Raw genomic sequence first — 12155 nt, 5'->3', positions numbered from 1 at the left:
CGAAACATGTCAGGTATTTGAACACCTACAATACATTGTCTGTAAGAAAATAATCTGGTTTAAATTCGTTATTAGGAGATGTTTGTGGGCCCTTGGAAGGCTTGGGAACAGTCTTCCCCAATACAAAGGTTTACTTCCTTTCTTATCATAGCATACTGTACTCTATGTATCCATTAAGTAGCATATATTCTGCATCCCAGCGCCCGCCCACAAAGAACATGTCAAAGGACAATTTGTGCCATAGTTTGTGCGTAGAGGTTTGTATTCAAATTTTATGGCACAGGATAAATGATAAGTAATGAAAGTCATATGAGGTCAGGGGAAGAAGCAGAAACAGTTGGAAGAAAGGGCAATAAAAAGAGCAACAAACAGAAGAAAAATACAGGAAAACAATTTCACGTGAGCTTTAAAAGGAGTCAAGATTGGGTCAAAAAGAAGAGTGTAAGGCTATAGAACAAATCCAATTTACCGGGTATCCATCCCGTCCCGCTTTGCCCTGGTGAGGTTAGACATTAAAGGATGAAGCATTGAAACAGGTTATAACGGGGCTGCAGACAATTATCAAAATTTGTGTTATCATTGAATGACAATCACAGTTTAGCTTGACTTGAATTGTGTGAAGGCACTCAAATCCAAATAGAGGACCATCTCATCATGTCTGACACCTCTGAGGTTCTATGTTTACACAAGGTTGTACGTTTACACGCGTAAGATAGTTGAACATGTCATGAATGTTACTTGCAGGTCTAGTTCCATTCAGGAAAAAAAGAAAACATGCTTCTGAACAAACCAGGCTTACTGGTATTCCAAAATAGATGTTTTTTAAATCTCAGAGGTTCCACTTCATGAAATACTTTAGAAAAAACATCACCAACTTCACAAGCATGACCTCTTAACTCATTCACTGCCACTCCAGTGCCAAGGTTTTTGTCATTTTCACTCAAATTGCAGGACCCACAGAGTATTGAACTTTAGGACTAAATAAACATTCAATGCAGCATAAAAAACCTAAGACTCTCTTCTTTCATCAGAAAAAAATAGTTAATTTCCAAGTTATATGGTTCTGGAGTTATCTGAGCTTGAAATGGGGGTGGCTGTACAACAGGCAAATGCTGCCCCCTTGTGAGAGGGAAAACCATTGCCAGAGGTTTGACCAACACTTTTTCGCCGCCCCCCCCACAAGAAAAACCGAAACCCCAAAAATTTTGGGAATGGCCATCCACATCATGCTTTTTCTGGAATGGTAGTGAATGACTTAAATTGCGCTTTGGAGTAGGTTAATTCAAATTAGCCAGCAAGACGCTCTTGTCAATTACGGTATTTTATGTTGCTTTTTAGCTTAAACTTGCTGAAAAGGCCCAAGCCATGATAAAGTGCAGACTCTACTCGGAGGGTCCCCACGTACTCATTTGAAATGTAGATATGCCAATCAGGGTTCAAGATGTGGATTTGTTATGGGTGCAGTTAAAACACAATTGTATCAATAGTAACAAAACTTTTAGAACCTGATAGGTGAATGTGTATGTATATGTGTGTTCATAGTGTTCATATGTGTATGTGTGTACATGTGTGTGTGTGTTTAAAAAAATATGAGCCCTCAGAGGACAATAATTTATTTGCTGGTCTCAACACACGCATGCACGCATGCATGCACACATGCACGCATGCACACTTCCTTTCGCAGTCCAGTTGCGGGTGCAGATGTGTAACACTTTTGTGGCAGTTTGTCAGGCGGTGTATTATTTTGCTCTATTTTACACAGATATGTGATTTTCTACGTTCCATGCCTTCACACTGTTTAACTTTGATACGACGTTTCTGGTTGAGATGCAAATGTACTTACGGGAGGTCCTGCAACAGAGAGAGAAGAGACAGAAAACAGATATGAGAAAATATTGTGTGCATCTCAGCTTGCTGCACACGTGCAGTAATTTGTTTGCAATGCAGCACTTGAAATATGTTACACGACAAATTTATGAGATCTGCCGTTAAATTACTTTATGATGGAGCTTTTAAATTGGGATTCAGATCGTTTGGAATAATTTGTGTGGCTTGTTCATTAATTACAACTGTAGATAAGTCATTCTCCAACCGGATGCTCAGTCGTGTGTAAATTATTGTAATTGTAATCATTTAAAAAAAAAAATCATACATACAAATGGAGACTGGAAACATTAAGGGCATCACCTCTGCCTACTTATGAATATTTAGTATCAAATGTTAAAACAAACAATCTTATGTCAATTTATAGTGCCCATGATAATTATGATGAATTGTCAATAGGATTATGAGAGAATCCCAAAACGTTTACTATACGGTAATAATAAACCTCAAAAAAGATTATATGAATTTATTAGACCATTAAATACTACAGCAGGTGGTCATTTTGCCAGTTGCTGTGGAGGGCGGTGGGAAAAAAATATTGGATACGCACCATTGTTAGTCACCAAACAATGGTGGGCTTAACTTTTCTAAACTTTGTGTTTGTTGACTGTGAGTCTTGTTTTTTTTGTTGACTTCTTTGGAGGGTGAAGCAGTACGTGTGGACACAGTTACGCCCAGAAAGTCAGGAAGTGCATATCCACGTTTCTCATTCCAAACAATGGGGCAGTGATGTTGGCACTCATTGAGCTTTATCAGCTACTCGAGCTCAATGAGGTCCCCGGACATATGGACAATGTTAGAACCACGACATGGGCCAGGTGAACAGAAGAAGATGGGCTCTTAAAAGCCTAAAAAAAGCTAAAAAAAAAGCTGGATGCAGCTTTGCACGACACTTCCAGTCACCGGGAGTGTGATGAAGTGAGTTTGTGAAAACGAAAAGGAAAGGCAAGACAAGAAAGAAAACAGGTGGTGGACTTCACTTACCCTGTTCCCCTCTTCTTCCCATCCTTCCACGCTTTCCGGGAGGCCCTGAGAAAATACACAGATGGAGCCATAAATTCCCCAAGTCGGCACAGAATGCTCGAGTAGAGAACCAGTGAGCCCGCTTGTTGTCTCTCTGCAGGCGGTCATGTCTTGCCTGGCATACAGTGTGCAGCGATCACATGCAGCCAACCCTACGTTGTGTGTCAGTTGCAGATGGATGAGCGACTTTGACGTACGCTCAAATGTGATGTGCAAGGATTGAAAACAAAAAATGTCATTGGGGTGAGAAACGCTCTGGTATGTTTGCGACCGTTTTAGTGCTCTCTTTGGCTGAAGGTCAGGTTCATCAGACCTTGCAGATTCGGCTTCCTGCAGGTTGTACAAAAATAAATAAATAAAGGAGCAATGTTGGGGTGGAAGATATGATGTGGTTAGTGAGAAGGTTGATAGATGGAATCCCGGGCTTCAAGCTTCATGCTACACGGCCATGAATCATTCCAATGCCACCATTGGCTTCCATCCGTTTGTATCCAATAAAAGTTGTTACTGATGTGATTTAGAAACACTTGTAATTTTAATTATTTCAAAGAGCGGGATCAATCACCTAATTTCTCGGTCACCGGCTATGACAACCCCACTGCTGTGCAAAGTGGAACCAACTTTACATTCATCTTCATCGCTTATCTACGGTATGAGCTCCTTTTACAATGTGTCACCTTTGTGTACAGTTTTTTATAAAACATTTTTGCACCGTTAGAATATTTTGTTTTTTATCTTTTCACCCCCCACACCGCCTTTGAAATTGCTGCTGTGGACTGCAAATTTACCCATTGTGGGACTATTAAAGGCTTTCTGATTCTGATTCTTGTGTTACAAGCAATATTTAAGTGACATGTATGTCATGGCTGTTCAAAAAACATGCAGTTGGGAGTCAAACTGTCAGTCATCAAAAGTTGTTACTTTGGTGTTATATTTGACTGAGACAAGAACTATGATCAATAAAAGTTTTAGCTTTTGAAAAATATGTGAATGGCATCACAAGTGCAAGACCGAATGACATTATACTGTAAAGTACCGGTACTTATCTGTGAGAACTGAAATTTAAGCGCTTGTCCTCACGCTATTGGCACATCCCACGTTCTAATTATCATTGTAACATTCTCCAACATCACACTAGAACAAAAAATAATAATACTGGTTTAAGTCAATGGATTAACTGAAGCGAAGCAAAGAACACCCTGAGTAACATTGGGAAGGAAATTACTGCCTGGATGACAATACTAACCTGGAAGCTGCAGTTCAGCGAGATTCCTCCTTTACTTTAAAACTAAGAGTTTGAGTCATTTATATAGTATATTAGTCAAATATATTGAGCCAAATGTCTCAGAATAGATTTTCGCTTATGAGAATACTCATTTGAGCATGGTGATGACACACATGTGGGGCTGGCTCTGTGAGCATGTGTCCAAAGTGGTGCAGCTCTGTTAAAAACAGGCTACATTCCATGGTTGATATCTGAAGAAACAAACACATGGAATGATTCAGGACTGCACAAATAAAATTCATGAGCCCATCAATCTAATGTTTGCAGTATTGAATTTGTTGACTGATGACTGCAAGCAATCTGTAGGGCCTCGCACACACATGCACAAGTTCACGCACACGCACACCTTCTGTTTTTCACAGCTTGTCTTAAATAAGCTACGGTGATGTTTATTGCAAAGAAAGTGCTTTCAAGTAACAGAGTTCAGGTGTTACAGAACATTTCCACGACTTTGGTCTCTTATAGCTCAAATTGTGCGATAATTATGAATAACAAAGACTGAAATGAATACAGCTATGCACACGGGGACAAGGTTTCTTATGAATCATTCTTTTATATACACACAGAGTATTCTCTGCAGTTCAATGAAGCAAAATCCCTGGTTGGCCATTACATATTTGATTAAATACATCCAGAAACTAAAAACTCGCATGCCAGCTATTAAAATTAAAACTACCTGATTTATAAAACCGAAAGTCAAAATAAACACTGCAAAAGCGAACATAACTCTGGGTGAGTTAAAATTACAGTTGGACAATTGCATCTGCACCCAATGTAATATAGGCAGAAAGAAGTAAAGCCTTGAATTCATGAATTTCCAATGACATTTCAGATCAACTACAAGTGACATGGACACTTGAATGAGTCGAAGAGCTCACACAGCATCTCACCCACTGTCTCCTGAACTGTCAAACTTTCCCCATGTTTGTCTAACTTCTCTTCCAATAAATACTGGGACGGAGAGTAGGAAGGGCAGAAACATGTTGTGGATGGACTGTTAACAGTTAAAAAGGGTGACTGAGTCATGCACTGGGTGACTCACCCCACTCCCAATCCATGGCAAAGTGCGGCTGTCTTCATGAAATACTATAATTCCAAATCAGAGGCTTACTAGTATTATATTTTTTTCTGTATTATTCCCTTGTTAGATTGAACTCAAGTATGTTAGGCCTTGTGTCCATTTCAAGTTTAGTTTCCTTTGAATTTATATATTTTTTTCATAAAACAAGCCAGTGACTTACCGAATACAATATAATAATAATATAATAATAATAAAATAATATAATGAAATGTAAATTTCTCCACTGCGAGATTAATAAAGGCAAATCCAATCCAATCCAATCCAATACATTTTGTATGAAAGGGAAAATAGGCAGAAGCACAAACTTATCATACCTTCTCCTCCACATAAAGTAAGCAAAGTCTTGCTTATGTCTAGAAAAGCAATAAAGGATTACATCTGTATTATTTAAATCACAGCGAACAAACAAATTGCTACTTTCGTTGTCCACTCTGAACATCGGCCTTTAAAATATCCATCTTGGATGCAGTTTTAAAATGATTTAAAAAAAATATTGTTTCAACTTGTTTCATACAATGCTACTTTAGTTGTATTTATTTATTTTGGGAATAAACTCTAAAGATGTAATAATAATAATAATAATAATAATAATAATAATAATAATAATAATAATAATAATAATAATTTTATTTTTATTTTCAAGCGCCTTTCAAAGCTCTCAAGGACACTTTACAGACAAGCTTAGAAAGAACAACAGACACATTGTCTTTTTTGAAGCATGTTCGGAAATTATAAAATATTGGAAACTCATGTTCCCCCCCGTTTTAAAATATGTATTTTATTTTATTTTGGACGTAAATTCTGCTCTTTTAAATTCAAGTCTTTGTTTTTTCATGATCTCTTTTGAATAAAGAGCAGATTTTTGACACAGAAAAGCAGAATCTTATTCATAAGAAACTCGAGCCAAATCTGTCTTCGCAGTGCTAGTGAATATCAAAAGAAAAATACCGTATGTGCAGGTCATGAAAATAATTCCCTTGCGTGACAATACGAAATCCAGATAAGTAAAGCACGTTAAGCCACCAGTGATTGAGACATGCGCTCAAATAAATACCGACTTGATTAAGATGTGTGTTTGTTGACGCTGCTCATGTGTGTGTGCACGCTATACTGAACAAGCTTGGCTTCTCACACGATAGGGGAATGTGGTGTACCATCCAGTATTTGATGCTGCAACTAAAGACCAGGAAGGATTTTCAAAGGTGAATTGAGACGCATCTAAGCTAATGAAGCTACAGTGTCTTTCATGAAAATAGCATCCAAGCATCGCTGTGATTGAGTAGTATTTTTGGTCTATGTCGTAGAGCACCATTCGCGAATTTGTTCGGGGTTTGGTTTTTCTTGCGAGGGGCGATAAAGAGCGGTGAGACTTTTGGCGATATTTTTTTCCCTTCCACCATTGGGGCAGATTTTGCCTTTTTTTTTTTACAGTCGCCCCCACTTACACCTCATGTTACTCCAGACCCATATAGCCTAGCAATTAACTATTGTTTCTGATAAAAGAAGAGAGTAAGGTTTCTTATGCTGCATTTAATGTTTAAGTCGTCCTAAAACTCAATATTCTGTGGGTCCTGGAATTTGAGTGACAATGACAAAAACCCTGGCACTGGAATGGACACATTTTTGCACATGACTGACAGTGAATGAGTTAAAATGTAGTGTTTGTGAACAATATTGATTTAGGAAAAATACAGACTGTACTGCAAGATTGGCATTGGCAGTATTGGTATGTGGTATTGGTGAATAATTAAGTCAAAGTACTTCAGTATGCACATTTAGCTGCAGGGTCCTACTTTGTCTCAGTAAATGTGGGTTTGTCAGAATCTAACTTATATCAAAGGCTTCTCTCCCACTGGAATGAACAACTTCTACGGTATTTTAAATCCTTTATTTAATTCAAAATGTGTTCCTAGTTTGATGTTCTGGACTAAGTTAAAGCAAAACCAGGGACTCTGCGGGAGACTCTTTTAATGTATGAAAGTAAAGCAAAAAAATCTGCTCATCTCCATAACTTTCTAGTGCAGTATCTTTGTGTTTGTGTTCATGGATGCATGCACATTGGTGTAACAAAAGACAATGTGTGTGCCATAAGGCAGGAAACCGTTTGAAGGACCTGTATGCTCTGCCTTGTGTGAAGTCCGGATTGTTGATGACCAATTTTAGACGGCATTATTTTTCCTCCCACTTACCACAGATACAGCGCCCGTCAGCCATTAGACTTTACGCAGCTTCTTGCGCTGCTTTACTCTATTTCGCTCATTCTGTCAGACTTAAATCTGACACGCAAATGACAGCCAATGTGGCTGTGGAGAAAAACCTAATCCCTTTACCTTTAAGGGTACAATATCTTTCCACTGTGGTGGTACTGTCAACTGCTCAGATTACGTTTACGCCTTTGAGATTTGACTTTGCTGTTGAGGAGAGGTACAAATAGTGGGACCGTAGTCAAACAGCCAACCAGATCAGGTTCATTAACTCTTTCAGGTACAGGGTGACCCAAAAAGATGCGTACCCATGAGTGTGTAAAAGTGATTGACAGCGTTGTCAGACGAGTAAGGGTTGCTTGCAACGAAATGGTGGACATTTGGAACACATCTTGGGAAAGCCATAAATTGACTAAAAATTGACAGAAATAGCTGAAACTCTGGTGAATCGCCTTCCATAAACTGAGTAATATGTGGTTGTAATTTGAAATAAATACATTTTTAATCAAAGCCACATTTACAAGAGTACGCATCTTTTTGGGTCACCCTGTACCCTGTAACCGAATAGCACGATAAGCTTGCCACTGGGGTCCTCCGGGGTCACATCTGACCCCGGAGGATTTAAGGCAGATCCACAATTTGCAATCCAAAAACAGTAAACTTTTGACTGTATTTTCTGTTATTTTATTATTACATGTATTATTGTTATTTTGAGTACACAAAAAATGGTAGTTGAATTGACTACATTTTATTTTTGGGATTGCAGAAAACAATATTCATGACCACAGACACGCACGCACCGTACATTGCGGTTTGTTATTGAGGACATCTTTGCACGTAAAACTAAGCTCAAAGCAAACTAACAGAACTGTCTGCTCCCCATCATAGGAAGACAGCTGAAAGTATAATTTTATTTCCCTTTTCTGTTTCTGACATGAAATACAACTCAGTCACAAACTGAATCCAAATAGTGGAGCTTGAGACCCAAGCAACGTTGCTTTCAGCTTTTCTAAAACTATTATTAAATAATGTGTTTGAAATAAGACCCCAGCACCTCTTTGAAATAATATACTGGCAATTGAAGTCAATCATTTGGTGTGCATTTTTGATCAGCCTTAATCTCTTTCACTCGCTGATTGATCAAAGGTGTCATTGCTCAGCTCTGCAAAAAAAAAAAAAAGACATAACATCCTCCCTCACGTACGCATTCATTGGTGCCAGGCTACCATGAATTAATTTGATCACCAGTATATGACTATATGGCTGCTGTAATAACTTTCATTGCTTCATAAAAAGTTGCTCTGCTGCTTGTGTGAGGCTGCCAATTCATTAAAGTATGGATTTCCTTTTTCGGTACAGAATTGCAAAAATGGTCTCAAACGACCTAAGTAACAACCGTATCAAGAGTTACAGTTTGGGAATCGATCATGGTAGTCTTTAAAAAAAACAGCAGAATTCTTTCAAACTCATGTAAATCCCAGTAACTATCTTCTCAGAGATGACATTTATTATCCTCCTCCTTAAAACTGCTGGGTGGATATCTGCAGCTCTGCTATTTCTACGATAACTCATTGTGAATGCTTTCAAAAATACGGTCGTGTTTATTCAAAGAATTTCCCCAACAAGATAGAATTTCATAATGCTTACGAACTGGATGTCATCACTGACATTGTCTGCGCTGGAATGTTATTGAGGTAACACACACCATGCTGCCAAGTCAAGAACATTATGTCTGTCATGCCATGTGGAGTGGCGACTATGGCAGGTGCAAACTTGGCCGTGAGTGAACTTTAAAGGAGGGAGGGAGGGGACATTTGGGTGGTAAATAGCCCCCTCTCACGATTGGTGGCTTTCTACCATATTTTGGTCCAATTAGGTGCTCAAGCTTCGAGGGCCCAAACACACCCAACCCGTCATGAAAAAGTGTAATCGGAGTTGATAATACTACTCACATTCTGTACTTATTTGAAGTACACATAAAGTACTTTTTTTTACTCATTCACTGCCAGACGTGCAAAAATGTGTCCACTCCAGTGCTCAGTGTCTGAAACTCATGACAAAAAGTTATCGGACACCAGGGCAGAGAACTGCCCATAAAGTTGCCTGCCTCATTTTTCACAACTTGAAACACAATAAGATGACTAATCGCAAAAAAACCATCGTTGCAAAGTATTAAAGATTTTTTTATGAAGGATGTACCTACCACAAATTGTCCCTTGCTTAATTTATCGTAATTTTGCTCCAGTTGTCATTTGTCCATACACTGTTCGTCATGTTGCACAATGCAATGTTTGCGTTGTGTCGTCTGCTACAAGCCACGTGACTTTCCACAATGCCTTCAATAATAATAATAATAATAATAATAATAATAATAATAATACATTTAATTTCTAAGTGCCTTTCAAAACTCTCAAGGACACTTTACAGTCACGGGATAATGTACGTTTACATTTTGTAGCGTCATAAATTTTGTTAGCTTCTTTTGAATCTTTCTTCTGGGGCTGAGATTCTGTGTGTCTGCTTTGGAAAATTATATGCAAATGTACAACCTTATAACTCTCGGGAAAGTCCGAGGCACAAAGCAGGCTTCTGTTTGGCTGCCGTGCTGAGTATGCAAATTGCCAAACGATCTGGTTTGTTTTCTTCCTTCAGCGATCGGGATTCAGTGAAATTTTAACCCGGATGTTTTCACAAAACGGTTCGTACAGCCAACAAACACACACTATATCATCATCATACTAAAGCGCAAAGACTTTCATTCATCAAAACATAAAATGAAACGCATAAGCTTACAAAACAAAGATCGCACTCGCTGACAACTGTTGTGTTTACTTGACTTTCTGCCTAACGGAAGTTAGCGGCCGATCACGTGATCATAACAAATGACATCACGCTGGCATCTCCTCGCTCGGGAAAGTACGGAAACAGGAAGCAGGCTTCTGATTGGCTGCTGTGCCGAGTATGCAAATTAAATGTATGCAGACGAACCAAAATTCCGAAATTTCCAAAACGAATGAAGATTTCGAAATCGTAACAATGTATTCCGATTTGGAAATCTTCGTTCAAACGTTGGCTATATTCAATAAAGCAAACGTTTGATTTGAAAAAAATAATAATTCGGTTTTTCTTTTTCTTGAAGAAGTTGTCGGCCACCCGGGCGGAGACGTTTTGTAAGTTGTACGCCCGATGTAAAAGTTGCACGCTCTGGGCGTCCGGGCAGACGTTTTTTCAGACACTGCAGTGCCAAGGTTTTTGTCATTGTCACTTGAATTCCAGAATATTCCAGAATATTGAGTTTTAGGACTACATAAACATTCAAGACAGCGTTAGAAACCTTAGACTCTCTTCTTTCAACAGAAAATAATAGTTAACTCCTAAATTATTTATCGGAACCCAAGCATGAAAAAACAAAACCCGAACAAATTCGGGAATGGCACTCGATGTCATATTTTCAATTGTTGAATAAATTTGTGAATGGCAATTAAAGTTGATGAATAGCCATACCGATTGAATTTGGTATTAAGCATAAAAGTACCAATTCTGTTAGTAATTCTGTTAGTATCAACAACCAATAATAATAATAATAATAATAAATAAATAAACACATACATATAATATCTGTTATTATTACTATTATTATTACTATTATTATAATTATAAACAAAGATCAAAACACAAAATTACAGTTATATTAGTTAGTTATATTAGTTAGTTATATTGGTATATTGTTGTCTTGGAGCTAGCTAGCATTGGCTTGCCTTTGATGGAATGTGTTTTCATAGCTTTGCTTACATTCTCTAATGATGCGGCTGCATCTCCGAACTGGCATTTATGACCAGGTGACTTTGCGAAGAGGTCAAGTGGAACTACGCAGGTAAGTGGCAGTGAAGTACAGCTGCACAGGGAGCAGGGAAACAAGCGGTCATTTAGCTTCTTTCACGCCACATGTGCTCATATTTCTTCTTTACGCCATAACTCGGGTGCACCTTCTTGCCAAATAACATAAAACAAACCTAAAATACCACTTTGAGGCTGTGATAAAGTCATAAAATGCTGCATACCAATGTGAAGGCACTGATCTGCCCCAAGTTGCGCCCAAATATTAAAGGTGGTTTGGCGCCACTCTGGCGTGCAATCCCAAATGGGTTTTCCTTTCTCATGTGTTATAATCATAACAACCGCATCTATGATTTTGGCAAAAGGAGTCCCAGGCCGACCCGAGTCAAAGGCATTAGATGCATCACTAAAAGGTATGTATAGCCAATGTGAATCTTATTTTAGGACACTTACTCTTTGTTCCAAATTTTCATTTTTTTTCATTCATGATAGAGCCCGTCAAATAAATCACTCTGAAAGAGTTTATGGCTGACTCTTTTCACTCAACAATGAAGACTGTGATCCTGCTCAATTAATCAGAGAACACAGTTTCCACACCTCCTTAATAAGATTTTCTCTTGACTTTCTTCTCTCTCCAACTGCACCCCCCAAAAATAGTAAACCATTAAGTTGTGGTTGTTGTTCACGCAAAAACGCTCATCATATTAGTTGTATTCGTAAGTCCTTAAAGCTTTTTAAAACAAAACATGCAAAGTACTCAATGTAAATGAAACATGACAATTAACCATTGTCAATATTGTGCCTTTTATGGTCATGGCATATTGGAATCAAGGGCAGAGAG

The 12155-nt window shown here is 38.3% G+C and overlaps 2 protein-coding genes across 2 annotated transcripts in view; both read right to left on the bottom strand.

Moving 5' to 3' along the window:
• LOC148901402 (uncharacterized) overlaps positions 1–892 on the bottom strand; it is a 31318-nt gene extending 30426 nt beyond the window's left edge. The window contains exon 1 of the mRNA XM_089023179.1: positions 470–892. Coding sequence (XP_088879305.1) covers positions 470–528 — 59 coding nt within the window. The 5' untranslated portion in view covers positions 529–892. The remainder of the gene's footprint in view (positions 1–469) is intronic.
• A 906-nt stretch (positions 893–1798) lies between these two features.
• The window catches only part of LOC148901401 (uncharacterized), an 87189-nt gene continuing 76832 nt past the window's right edge, over positions 1799–12155 (bottom strand). Inside the window, exons 3-4 of the mRNA XM_088991243.1 lie at positions 2869–2913; positions 1799–1851 (exon numbers count right to left, since the gene is read on the bottom strand). Coding sequence (XP_088847369.1) covers positions 1799–1851; positions 2869–2913 — 98 coding nt within the window. The remainder of the gene's footprint in view (positions 1852–2868; positions 2914–12155) is intronic.

Source organism: Hippocampus bargibanti, linkage group LG02 (assembly GCF_051943395.1).
Source record: "Hippocampus bargibanti isolate YZ-2025 linkage group LG02, ASM5194339v1, whole genome shotgun sequence".
Classification (NCBI taxonomy): domain Eukaryota; kingdom Metazoa; phylum Chordata; class Actinopteri; order Syngnathiformes; family Syngnathidae; genus Hippocampus; species Hippocampus bargibanti.
Note: the sequence above shows the minus strand (reverse complement) of the source record. Positions and strands in the feature narration are given on the sequence as shown.